Source organism: Scomber scombrus, chromosome 16, assembly GCF_963691925.1.
Source record: "Scomber scombrus chromosome 16, fScoSco1.1, whole genome shotgun sequence".
Taxonomy (NCBI): domain Eukaryota; kingdom Metazoa; phylum Chordata; class Actinopteri; order Scombriformes; family Scombridae; genus Scomber; species Scomber scombrus.
In genome coordinates, this window is record NC_084985.1 from 474,675 (window position 1) to 488,881 (window position 14,207).

General features: G+C 42.8%; 1 protein-coding gene across 1 annotated transcript; it reads left to right on the forward strand.

Annotated features, from left to right (window-relative positions):
• On the forward strand, nt 1-14,024 carry LOC133996717 (NLR family CARD domain-containing protein 3-like). The gene is made up of 9 exons (XM_062436338.1): nt 1-181; nt 295-2,056; nt 2,248-2,421; nt 3,355-3,528; nt 5,846-6,019; nt 7,589-7,635; nt 7,772-8,312; nt 13,245-13,412; nt 13,898-14,024. The coding sequence occupies exons 1-9, from the start codon at nt 1-3 to the stop codon at nt 14,022-14,024; spliced, it is 3,348 nt and encodes a 1,115-aa protein (XP_062292322.1).
• Nucleotides 14,025-14,207: the final 183 nt, after the last annotated feature.

Genomic DNA, 14,207 nt, shown 5'->3' on the forward strand with positions numbered 1-14,207 from the left:
ATGCAGAAGCTTCTCAGTCCAGATTACCCAGAATGCTTAGCGAGTCAGAGGGAGGATGAGGAGGTGTTGGACGGTGAGGAGGAAGAGCAGAGGAGGAAAAGCAGAGATGCATTTCTGAAGATCACACTGCACTTCCTGAGGAGAATGAAGCAGGAGGAGCTGGCTGACTGTCTGCAGAGTAGTAAGAGGAGTTTCTATAAAGATTTAACATGATGGAGAAATTAGACATTTACTGAAGTCTCAAGAGATGGAGGAAAATATGTTTATAATGTTTTTTTGTGTTTGTTCATTCAGGAACTCCTGCTGCAGAGTGTCGACATAAACTCAAGTCTAACCTGCAGAAGAAGTTCCAGTGTCTGTTTGAGGGGATCGCTAAAGCAGGAAACCCAACCCTTCTGAATGAGATCTACACACCGCTCTACATCACAGAGGGAGGGACTGCAGAGGTCAATGATGAACATGAGATCAGACAGATTGAAACAGCATCCAGGAAACCAGACAGACCAGAAACAACAATCAGACAAGAAGACATCTTTAAAGCCCCACCTGGAAGAGATGAACCAATCAGAACAGTGATGACAAAGGGAGTGGCTGGCATTGGGAAAACAGTCTTAACACAGAAGTTCACTCTGGACTGGGCTGAAGACAAAGCCAACCAGGACATACACTTCACATTTCCATTCACTTTCAGAGAGCTGAATGTGCTGAAAGAGAAAAAGTACAGCTTGGTGGAACTTGTTCATCACTTCTTTACTGAAACCAAAGAAGCAGGAATCTGCAGCTTTGAAGAGTTCCAGGTTGTGTTCATCTTTGACGGTCTGGATGAGTGTCGACTTCCTCTGGACTTCCACAACACTGAGATCCTGACTGATGTTACAGAGTCCACCTCAGTGGATGTGCTGCTGACAAACCTCATCAGGGGGAAACTGCTTCCCTCTGCTCGCCTCTGGATAACCACACGACCTGCAGCAGCCAATCAGATCCCTCCTGAGTGTGTCGGCATGGTGACAGAGGTCAGAGGGTTCACTGACCCACAGAAGGAGGAGTACTTCAGGAAGAGATTCAGAGATGAGGAACAGGCCAGCACCATCATCTCCCACATCAAGACATCACGAAGCCTCCACATCATGTGCCACATCCCAGTCTTCTGCTGGATCACTGCTACAGTTCTGGAGGATGAGTTGAAAAGCAGAGAGGGAGGAGAGCTGCCCAAGACCCTGACTGAGATGTACATCCACTTCCTGGTGCTTCAGTCTAAACTGAAGAACGTCAAGTATGATGGAGGAGCTGAGACAGATCCACACTGGAGTCCAGAGAGCAGGAAGATGATTGAGTCTCTGGGAAAACTGGCTTTTGAGCAGCTGCAGAAAGGCAACCTGATCTTCTATGAATCAGACCTGACAGAGTGTGGCATCGATATCAGAGCAGCCTCAGTGTACTCAGGAGTGTTCACACAGGTCTTTAAAGAGGAGAGAGGGCTGTACCAGGACAAGGTGTTCTGCTTCGTCCATCTGAGCCTTCAGGAGTTTCTGGCTGCTCTTCATGTCCATCTGACATTCACCAAGTCTGAAGTCAATCTGCTGGATGAAGAACAAACAACCCATCTCTACCAGAGAGCTGTGGACGAGGCCTTAAAGAGTCCAAATGGACACCTGGACTTGTTCCTCCGCTTCCTCCTGGGCCTTTCACTGCAGACCAATCGGACTCTCCTACGAGGTCTGATGACACAAACAGGAAGTAGCTGGCAGACCAATCAGGAAACAGTCGAGTACATCAAGAAGAAGATCAGTGAGAATGTGTCTGCAGAGAGAAGCATCAATCTGTTCCACTGTCTGAATGAACTGAATGATCTTTCTCTGGTGGAGGAGATCCAATGGTACCTGAGATCAGGAAGTCTCTCCACAGGTAAACTGTCTCCTGCTCTGTGGTCAGCTCTGGTCTTCATCTTACTGTCATCAGAAAAAGATCTGGACGTGTTTGACCTGAAGAAATACTCTGCTTCAGAGGAGGCTCTTCTGAGGCTGTTGCCAGTGGTCAAAGCCTCCAACAAAGCTCTGTAGGTGCACATATAGTTATAGATAGATAGATAGATTGATTGATTGATTGATTGATTGATTGATTGATTGATTGATTGATTGATTGATTGATTGATTGATTGATTGATTGAAAAGATATCCAAAGATATTATTTTCCAACGGTCAGAAAAATAAATGATTGATTAAATATTTTTCCAAATATATTCTCCAGGTTGAATGGCTGTAACCTCTCAGAGAGAAGCTGTGCAGCTCTGTCCTCAGTTCTCAGCTCCCAGTCCTCTAGTCTGAGAGATCTGGACCTGAGTAACAACAACCTGCAGGATTCAGGACTGAAGCAGCTTTCTGCTGGACTGGAGAGTCCACAATGTACACTGGAAACTCTCAGGTTTGATGAGTGATTTATATTACTGTATTACTATTTATTCTGATTCCTTTATTATTAACTGTCACATCTCCAGCTGGTTTAGAACAGAACACCAAAGATTGTAGCTGGTGCTTGGCAGAGATTATATATCATCACAGTTTAAACTTATTTCAATGGAAATATTATTTCTCTTCTTGTTCATTATTGTCTCTTCAGGTTGAGTGGCTGTAACCTCTCAGAGAGAAGCTGTGCAGCTCTGTCCTCAGTTCTCAGCTCCCAGTCCTCTAGTCTGAGAGATCTGGACCTGAGTAACAACAACCTGCAGGATTCAGGAGTGAAGCAGCTTTCTGCTGGACTGGAGAGTCCACACTGTACACTGGAAACTCTCAGGTTTGATGAGTGATTTATATTACTGTGTTACTATTTATTCTGATTCCTTTATTATTAACTGTCACATCTCCAGCTGGTTTAGAACAGAACACCAAAGATTGTAGCTGGTGCTTGGCAGAGATTATATATCATCAAAGTTTAGACTTATTTCAATGGAAATATTATTTCTCTTCTTGTTCATTATTGTCTCTTCAGGTTGAGTGGCTGTAACCTCTCAGAGAGAAGCTGTGCAGCTCTGTCCTCGGTTCTCAGCTCCCAGTCCTCTAGTCTGAGAGATCTGGACCTGAGTAACAACAACCTGCAGGATTCAGGAGTGAAGCAGCTTTCTGCTGGACTGGAGAGTCCACACTGTACACTGGAAACTCTCAGGTTTGATGAGTGATTTATATTACTGTGTTACTATTTATTCTGATTCCTTTATTATTAACTGTCACATCTCCAGCTGGTTTAGAACAGAACACCAAATATATTAGCTGGTGTTTGGCAGAGATTATATATCATCACAGTTTAGATTTAGTTCAATACAACTATTATTTCTCTTCTTGTTCATTATTGTCTCTTCAGGCTGACTGACTGTAACCTCTCAAAGAGAAGCTGTGCAGCTCTGTCCTCAGTTCTCAGCTCCCAGTCCTCTAGTCTAAGAGATCTGGACCTGAGTAACAACAACCTGCAGGATTCAGGAGTGAAGCAGCTTTCTGCTGGACTGGAGAGTCCACACTGTACACTGGAAACTCTCAGGTTTGATAAGTGATTTATATTACTGTATTACTATTTATTCTGATTCCTTTATTATTAACTGTCACATCTCCAGCTGGTTTAGAACAGAACACCAAAGATTGTAGCTGGTGCTTGGCAGAGATTATATATCATCACAGTTTAAACTTATTTCAATGGAAATATTATTTCTCTTCTTGTTCATTATTGTCTCTTCAGGTTGAGTGGCTGTAACCTCTCAGAGAGAAGCTGTGCAGCTCTGTCCTCAGTTCTCAGCTCCCAGTCCTCTAGTCTGAGAGATCTGGACCTGAGTAACAACAACCTGCAGGATTCAGGAGTGAAGCAGCTTTCTGCTGGACTGGAGAGTCCACACTGTACACTGGAAACTCTCAGGTTTGATGAGTGATTTATATTACTGTGTTACTATTTATTCTGATTCCTTTATTATTAACTGTCACATCTCCAGCTGGTTTAGAACAGAACACCAAAGATTGTAGCTGGTGCTTGGCAGAGATTATATATCATCAAAGTTTAGACTTATTTCAATGGAAATATTATTTCTCTTCTTGTTCATTATTGTCTCTTCAGGTTGAGTGGCTGTAACCTCTCAGAGAGAAGCTGTGCAGCTCTGTCCTCGGTTCTCAGCTCCCAGTCCTCTAGTCTGAGAGATCTGGACCTGAGTAACAACAACCTGCAGGATTCAGGAGTGAAGCAGCTTTCTGCTGGACTGGAGAGTCCACACTGTACACTGGAAACTCTCAGGTTTGATGAGTGATTTATATTACTGTGTTACTATTTATTCTGATTCCTTTATTATTAACTGTCACATCTCCAGCTGGTTTAGAACAGAACACCAAATATATTAGCTGGTGTTTGGCAGAGATTATATATCATCACAGTTTAGATTTAGTTCAATACAACTATTATTTCTCTTCTTGTTCATTATTGTCTCTTCAGGCTGACTGACTGTAACCTCTCAAAGAGAAGCTGTGCAGCTCTGTCCTCAGTTCTCAGCTCCCAGTCCTCTAGTCTAAGAGATCTGGACCTGAGTAACAACAACCTGCAGGATTCAGGAGTGAAGCAGCTTTCTGCTGGACTGGAGAGTCCACACTGTACACTGGAAACTCTCAGGTTTGATAAGTGATTTATATTACTGTATTACTATTTATTCTGATTCCTTTATTATTAACTGTCACATCTCCAGCTGGTTTAGAACAGAACACCAAAGATTGTAGCTGGTGCTTGGCAGAGATTATATATCATCACAGTTTAGACTTATTTCAATGGAAATATTATTTCTCTTCTTGAATATTATTGTCTCTTCAGACTGACTGACTGTAACCTCTCAGGGAGAAGCTGTGCAGCTCTGTCCTCAGTTCTCAGCTCCCAGTCCTCTAGTCTGAGAGATCTGGACCTGAGTAACAACAACCTGCAGGATTCAGGAGTGGACCAGCTTTCTGCTGGACTGGAGAGTCCACACTGTACACTGAAGACTCTCAGGTCAGGATTCATCAACCTTCTTTTAATATATATTTATTAGTTTTGTTGTGTCTCTGCTGTTCGAACCTGAAATACCAGAGAGGAGTTTTAAGATTCACAAACTGAATGAAGAACTGTGTAACTGGCCCAAAGTAAAACACACAGACAGTTATTCAGTGAACAGATGTTGGTAACAGTTGTAGTTTCTTTTAATCTCAGAGCAGTATCTGTGCTGGGATGATAGTGATTGTTACTCACCATGGTGATATGACACTTCACCTCAGCTGTTATCTGGTTAACCACCATTTAATTCTTCTTTAGTTTCAAACAACCTTAAAACTGGATGATCACTGAAACTGAATGAAGGAGTCAGAAATGTTTGTTTCTGTTATTTTTACTGTTATTTCAACAAAGTTCAGTCCTTATTTGTCACATTAGTTGTGATTCCTGTTCTGTATTCAACTGTGAGCATCTGAGACGGAGTCATTTACCTCTGTGACGTGTTGGAGGTTTGATGTTCATACAAACTGTAGTCAGAGTCTGTCACCTGCAGCTCTTCATCTAATCAGCTCACTGTGGCTGCTTTTTATTTGACTATTATTTTATTTACATCTATTTTAGCAGTGAAGAGTTAGCAGTCGCTAACATCATGTTGACTAAGGTTACAGGAAGCTGGAAGTACTTCACAATAAAAGCTTTACAGTGGTTGGCCATCTGAATTAAGACGTAGTGACTGAAAGTATGAAGTTTAACTGTAAAGATGACAGAAACACATTGGTGAAAACAGTAATAAACACAGGAGCTTCCAGTCCTGCAGTGACCTCAGATCATGTGACATGTGAGTTGTTTTGTGTGTGTTCAGTCTGTCAGGATGTCTGATCACAGAGGAAGGCTGTGCTTCTCTGGCCTTAGCTCTGAGCTCCAACCCCTCCCATCTGAGAGAGCTGGACCTGAGCTACAATCATCCAGGAGACTCAGGAGAGAAACTTCTGTCTGCTGGACTGGAGGATCCACACTGGAGACTGGACACTCTCAGGTATGGACAGGTGGACACTCTCAGGTATGGACAGACAGGTGGACACTCTCAGGTATGGACAGACAGGTGGACACTCTCAGGTAGAGACAGAAAGATGGACACTCTCAGGTAGAGACAGACAGGTGGACACTCTCAGGTAGAGACAGACAGATGGACACTCTCAGGTATGGACAGACAGATGGACACTCTCAGGTAGAGACAGACAGGTGGACACTCTCAGGTATGGACAGACAGGTGGACACTCTCAGGTATAGACAGACAGGTGGACACTCAGGTATGGACAGACAGGTTGACACTCTCAGGTATGGACAGACAGGTGGACACTCTCAGGTAGAGATAGACAGGTGGACACTCTCAGGTAGAGACAGACAGGTGGACACTCTCAGGTATGTACAGACAGATGGACACTCTCAGGTATGGACAGACAGGTGGACACTCTCAGGTATGGACAGACAGGTGGACACTTTCAGGTAGAGACAGACAGGTGGACACTCTCAGGTATGGACAGACAGGTGGACACTCTCAGGTATGGACAGACAGGTGGATACTCTCAGGTATGGACAGACAGGTAGACACTCTCAGGTAGAGACAGACAGGTGGACACTCTCAGGTATGGACAGACAGGTGGACACTCTCAGGTAGAGACAGAAATATGGACACTCTCAGGTAGAGACAGACGGATGGACTCTCTCAGTTATGGACAGACAGGTGGACACTCTCAGGTAGAGACAGACAGGTGGACACTCTCAGGTAGAGACAGACGGATGGACTCTCTCAGTTATGGACAGACAGGTGGACACTCTCAGGTAGAGACAGACAGGTGGACACTCTCAGGTATGGACAGACAGGTGGACACTCTCAGGTATGGACAGATAGGTGGACACTCTCAGGTAGAGACAGACAGGTGGACACTCAGGTATGGACAGACAGGTTGACACTCTCAGGTATGGACAGACAGGTGGACACTCTCAGGTAGAGACAGACAGGTGGACACTCTCAGGTAGAGACAGACAGGTGGACACTCTCAGGTATGTACAGACAGATGGACACTCTCAGGTATGGACAGACAGGTGGACACTCTCAGGTATGGACAGACAGGTGGACACTTTCAGGTAGAGACAGACAGGTGGACACTCTCAGGTAGAGACAGACAGGTGGACACTCTCAGGTATGGACAGACAGGTGGATACTCTCAGGTATGGACAGACAGGTAGACACTCTTAGGTAGAGACAGACAGGTGGACACTCTCAGGTATGGACAGACAGGTGGACACTCTCAGGTATGGACAGACAAATGGACACTCTCAGGTATGGACAGACAGATGGACACTCTCAAGTATGGACAGACAAATGGACACTCTCAGGTATGGACAGACAGGTGGACACTCTCAGGTATGGACAGACAGGTGGACACTCTCAGGTATGGACAGACAGGTGGACACTCTCAGGTATGGACAGACAGATGGACACTCTCAGGTATGGACAGACAGATGGACACTCTCAAGTATGGAGAGACAGGTGGACATATATGATGTCATGTCCATGTTTGATGCTCTGTCCTCCTTTCAGCCTGCAGCCTGCTGGAGTCCGATGGTTGACACCAGGTCTGAGGAAGTGTAAGTGTGTTTTTATTTCATTCATCAAACTGTGACATCACTCATTCACATCCTGCTGAGGATGAAGATGATGTCATCATCAATCAGATGATAGATCAATAACTGCAGCTGTATTGTGTCTCGTTCTCTCCATCAGATGCCTGTGAACTGGAACTGGATCCAAACACAGTGCACAGATTCCTCAAACTGTCTGATAACAACAGGAAGGTGACACATGTGGAGGAGCATCAGTCATATCCTGATCATCCAGACAGATTTGACTTCTGTCCTCAGCTGCTGTGTAGAAATGTTCTGACTGATCGCTGTTACTGGGAGGTCGAGTGTAGAGGAGAGGTTCATATATCAGTGAGTTACACAAGAATCAGCAGGAAAGGAGACAGTGCTGACTGTTTGTTTGGAAGGAATGATCAGTCCTGGAGTCTGAGGTGCTGTAATGATGATGGTCGTTACTCTGTCTATCACAATAACAGACCAACACCCATCTCCTCCTCCTCCTCCTCCTCCTCCTCCTCCTCCTCCTCCTCCTCCTCCTCTTCTGTCTCTAACAGAGTAGCAGTGTATGTGGACTGTCCTGCTGGCACTCTGTCCTTCTACAGAGTCTCCTCTGACTCACTGATCCACCTCCACACCTTCAACACCACATTCACTGAACCTCTGTATGCTGGGTTTACAGTCTGGTCTGTAGGAGGGGGAGTCTCTCTGTGTCTCTGTAGGAGGGGGAGTCTCTCTGTGTCTCTGTAGGAGGGAGAGTCTCTCTGTGTCTCTGTAGGAGGGAGAGTCTCTCTGTGTCTCTGTAGGAGGGGGAGTCTCTCTGTGTCTCTGTAGGAGGGAGAGTCTCTCTGTGTCCTCTGTAGGAGGGAGAGTCTCTCTGTGTCTCTGTAGGAGGGAGAGTCTCTCTGTGTCTCCGTAGGAGGGAGAGTCTCTCTGTGTCTCTGTAGGAGGGAGAGTCTCTCTGTGTCCTCTGTAGGAGGGAGAGTCTCTCTGTGTCTGTAGGAGGGAGAGTCTCTCTGTGTCTGTAGGAGGGAGAGTCTCTCTGTGTCCTCTGTAGGAGGGAGAGTCTCTCTGTCTCTCTGTAGGAGGGAGAGTCTCTCTGTGTCTCTGTAGGAGGGAGAGTCTCTCTGTGTCCTCTGTAGGAGGGAGAGTCTCTCTGTGTCTGTAGACAGTCTGCAGATGGTTCAGTCTGAACAGGATCACACACAGCTGATATTTGGTACCAACATCATCTCTCATTTAATAAATCATTTTTATTTAGTCATCCAGAGAATCATGTAACTGTAATTATAATGTAGTTTGTCTAATAAATCCTTTGTAGTCCAGAATGAAAGGACTGACAGTAGGAACAGTTAGTGTGTTGTTATGTTTTATGTTAATGTTAATGTGGAGGTTTACAGTCTGAACTACATTAAAGTCTCTGCTGCTCATCTGAACCTGAGAGCAGAGAAGCGTTGGCTGTAGTCATGTGACATGTTGACCAATCACAGATCATTCTTTGTTCCTTCAGAGTCTCTGATTGGTTGTTGAGATGAGATGATGTCACTCTGTGTCTTATTGTACAATAAAAACTGTTTCATCTTCAACCAAAACAGTTTTATGTTTTATTTCATCTTTGTGTTAATAATTAATTATTAATAAGAATTTAAGAATGATCAATTGTTATTAATTTAGGGAACAAACCAGAAACCAGAAATAACCAAACAGTTAAATTATAGAGGTGAAGAAGTGACTCCGATATTTTGATCAGCCACATATCACAATAAAATAAAATTACATTACACATTAAATTAAATTAAATTAAAAATGAATAAATAAAATAATATAAAATAAAATGAAAGAATATGAAACAACAGCTCTGCTCATTATGCTTTATTAATAACAAGAGATAAATGACAGCAGACACTAATATTATACATAAATATTATTATAAATATTTATCATAGACTGTATATAAAATGGACGTAACATCAGTGACGTCACCCATTGGTTTGTGGACTGCTGCTCGGAGGCCAATAGTATCGGATCTGAGCAGCGCCATCTTGAACATTTCCGGTGCATACTGGGAAAAATAAAAACAGGGATTCTACTTATATGGGCATCAGAAGGAGCATGAGGCGCCCTCCTGAACCTGTGAACCAATCAACCTGTCAATCACCACGTAGCCACGCCCTAATGCATACCCTGCTTTATTATGAGCTTGTTGTATCACATGGGTTACAGCCAAGTTGATCCAAACTGCTGAGTGATGTTGTTGGTCAGAGATACTAACAGCAGCTGATGATGCTGAGCTGATCTTTAGCTCATTAGATGTTCAGTTGGCTCCATCTAGTGGGCAGATAGTAGAACTACATCATGTGATATCTTACACTGACTGGGTTTCTGCTACAGGTTAGACTGGTTTTGACGTCGCTGATGTTTTTTAGATGTGGACTCTGAAGTTATGAGGATGTGACAGCGTCCTCAGATAAAATGCACACAGACAGCAGGACTGACGAAGGAGAATGAGCAGCTTCTTCTCCCCTGATGTTTCTCTACACATGAAGGTGGAAAGTGTCTGTAAGTTGACCTGAAGCGACTTCAGCAGGTGAGAATCCTACCAAAGAAATCTGTAGATATCTGATGAACCATCAGTTTGATCACATTGTGTTGAATCACTGTTTGACTGGACAGTAGAACTGTTTCTGATGATGATTGTCTGATTCACTAGATTTATTTAATCCTTCAGGGTTTACAGAAGAGTTAGATTATTGATGATTTGTTTCTTTATGAGTTAAAGGAGAGCAGTTTAAGAATGATTTCCTTGTTTTACTGTTAGTGGTTCTCAGGTTAAACCAACAGCACTTTGATTGTAATCTGAGATCATATAAACAGTGAGAAATGTAGGGAGTGTGAGAACTGGTCAGACAGGTTGAATGAATCTGGCTGCTGTCCATCTTCCAACACTGAGACAGACTTGGTTTGACTGAAAGCTCTCTTACAGTCCATGTTATGAACTGTCCCAGAGGCTGCAGAGTCCTCAGATGGACCTGCTCAGTGTGTCTGATGGGAAGAGCTGCTGCTTCTCTGTATTCTACAGTATTTGTGACATGTTAGAGAGACAAATGAGAACTATTGTGTCCTGTGATGAAACCTTGTTGTAGTGAGTGAGTGCAGCTCTCCCAGCAGCTGTTTCTCTGCTATGGATCAGTGTGAGGACAGAGAGGAGGGAGTCCCTCCCTCTAAAAGCTCTCTGTGTGGGGAACATGACAGCCAGACCAAAGCTCAGAGGTGAGATGAGGATCTCTAACTGTCCATCACTGTTCTCCACTCACATCACTCCACCATCATTATTCACACTCAAAGCTCTGTGTGTGTTGTGTTGAAGGACAAAGAAGCAGCTCAGATCAGACTCTGCTGGACCTGAACCTGAACCTGAACCTGGACCTGAACCTGAACCTGAACCCAGCTGTGTGTCCATGAAGAGTGACCGGTCCATGGGGAAACCTGCACATTTTAAACATGAACAACCAGCTGATAGAAGGTAAGAATGTAAAGCTGTAAAGACTGAGCAGACTTTCCTATGAAAAGTGACATGATTTATTTATTTATACATTACAGATGTAGCAATTATGGATATTATAAGCTCTCGTTATCAGGGCACCACCTCACTTATGAGGAAATCAAATTGTACTTCTTTAATTGGTTGGTTGATTAACCAATTAATACATCAATAAATCATAATAATTAATAAATCAATACATTTCCGATTCAGTTAAATATATAAAGTTCATGGCTCTACTGTTCAATAGATCCGTGTATCACTTCAAAGAATAGAAACACAATTGTGTTTTATGGATTTATTAACTACACACTACTTTTTGCACTTCGCCTGAAAACAGAGCAGCATACTCTGTCTCACACTAACTATGCATCACGTTCTTGTTTATTTATTGTACTGATGCTTTATAGTCACATTCATATTTATTCTTTATCTTTGCACTAAATGTTACCTGATTTATATTGTTTGATGTACTGTTGTCGTGTTTTATGAGCCTTGTAAGGTGTCCTTGAGTGCTTTGAAAGGCGCCTTTAAATATAATGCATTATCATTATTATTATTACTGCTAATAAATAAATGTAATGATGAGTTTGCAATACAATATGAATTCAACAGATTGTTACTCGATATATCAGCATGAATGAAAGATGAGGATGAATTTAAATGAAGGATATGTAATTATGTGGAAACTAAGAAAACTTGTAAGTTTTACTGAGTTTTACTTTTAAAGAAACTTTGAATGACTGGATCTGACATCAACCCTGATTAAAGCAATATGTGGATCCTACTTTCATCCATGGAGGGCCTCAGCTGTTCTTCAGAACCACACGTACGCAGGCCAAGATCTGTCTTATGTTACTTTTATGTAGTTCTTGTCACTTCGTGTTGCCCCATGGAATGTTAATGGCTCTTTGTTTGTCCAAGAGAGAGACCAGTCAGTCTCCATATCAAACCTGGTCCAGTTTACTCATCTGAGGGTCAAAGGTGACTCTGACCAGATGATGTTCTGATCCGTACTGATGCTGTTCGCTGTGTAAATAAGTCGGTATAAAGTGCTTCAGGTAACTGGAGGTTCTTCTTCTCAGTGTCTGGTCTGGACCTGGACCTGGACCAGAACCCAGCTGTGTGTCCATGAAGAGTGACCGGTCCATGGGGAAACCTTTACATTTTAATCCTGAACAACCAGCTGATAGAAGGTAAGAATGTAAAGATTTTTCATTTATTTTAAGAGTTATTTTTCGGGGGTTTTTGTCTTTATTTATACAGTATCTGTCAGAGAGAGGAATGACCTGCAGCTGTGATTATGTTGCATGGTCTCTAACACTCAACCACCAGGGCGCGCCATACTTTTCATTTCTATCCAACATCAAAGTCAAAGTCAGCTTTATTGTCAATTTCTTCACATGTTAAGACATACAAAGGAATCAAGAAGACGTTTCTCACTATCCCAAGGTGGCACAGATAAAGTGCACAAGCACAACAGATAACACAGATGTTTCCTAACACTAAACAGTTAACATTGAAGTACACAACAGATAAGACATTTACTAATATAAAAAAATAAAAATAAAATAGAATAGATAGACAGTAAGATAAAATAAGATCTAGGAGTCTACTTTTGTATATGTAGGAAGTAGCAGCATAAGTTTCTGTATAGTTAAGTTGTGGTAGTGCAAAAAGGCAGTAATAGCAGCAAAAAGTTCTGTAAGATGTATTTTTAACAGAAACAGTGCAAACAGAACATATTTCAGTCTGTGGGGGGGGGGGGGGGGGGTTTCAGCTTTCTGACAGCCTGGAGGATATGGCTGGAGGGAGTGAGGGGAGAGAGTTTAGGTTTCTGACAGCCTGGTGTAGTGTATGAAACTGTTTCTGAGTCTTTTGCTGCGGCCACGGAGGCTCCTATGCCTCCTTCCAGAGAGTAGGAGGCTCCTATGCCTCCTTCCAGAGGGTAGGAGGGTGAACAGACTGTGTGCGGGGTGACTGGTGTCGCACACAATAGAGGTAGCTTTACGGATGAGGCGGGTGGCGTATGTGTCTTGTACAACATGCACATTTATCAGAGCTGTTGTTGTTTCAGGATCCTGCACAGACCAGACTCTTCTGGACCTGGACCTAAACCTAAACCTAAACCTAGACTTAAACCTAGACTTAAACCTAAACCTGAACCCAGCAGTGTGTCCATGAAGAGTGACCGGTCCATGGGGAAACCTTTACATTTTAATCCTGGACAACCAGCTGATGGAAGGTAAGAATGTAAAGCTGCAAAGACTGAGCAGACTTTCCTCCTGCTGATCAGATGTAAGCTGTAACTGACAGTAAACGTTATGCTAGAAATGAACTGGTTTATATGACGTGTTGTCCGACCTCGTCAGTGAAAAGCCGGCCGTCATAGAGAGGAGACGTGATGATCATTTAAATATGGAGATAACACATCACATGTTCACACAGTCTCTCCTGGAACACATTCATGCTGTTTCACTCAGTTGTTCATATGAAAAGTGACATGATTTATTTATTTATACATTACAGACATAAAAACATGTTAAAGTGATAAAAACACTTTTTCCTAAGATGTTAAAAAACAAACAACATGAAACTGAATCAGCACAAATTAAATCAAATAATAAACACAAAGTAAAAATGTAATTTCAGATGTCATTATAAATCTGTGAGCCTGTTCCATAAATAAGTCCTGACCTGACTTCTATAAGCTCCTCTCATGTTTAACAGCTGGATGTGTAACAGGAAGCTGTTCCACAACACAGCACCAGCTTTAAAACAGGAACTTGTGCCTCCATTATTCACTGGAGGGACTTTATATGAACACACACTGGCCCTGGTGTTACAGCCATGCTGAGGATGTTTCATTATCTGTCAAGTATTGAGGAACAAAGCCGTTGATAATGTTGAACATATGATGCAGCTTCTGTTGTTCTACTCTGAGCTGTACTGGCAGCAGTCCTACACTTCTGAATTCATCACAACCAACATGAGTTAAAGAGGAAACATTTCATTAATACTGAATCATATTATTTTATAT

Coding starts and splice junctions, on each gene's coding strand:
- LOC133996717 (XM_062436338.1), top strand. CDS start 1: ATGCAGAAGCTTCTCAGTCCAGATTACCCAGAATGCTTAGCGAGTCAG. Junction 8,313..13,244: donor TATGCTGGGTTTACAGTCTG/GTCTGTAGGAGG, acceptor TTGTTGTTTCAG/GATCCTGCACAGACCAGACT. Junction 13,413..13,897: donor GGACAACCAGCTGATGGAAG/GTAAGAATGTAA, acceptor CATGTTTAACAG/CTGGATGTGTAACAGGAAGC.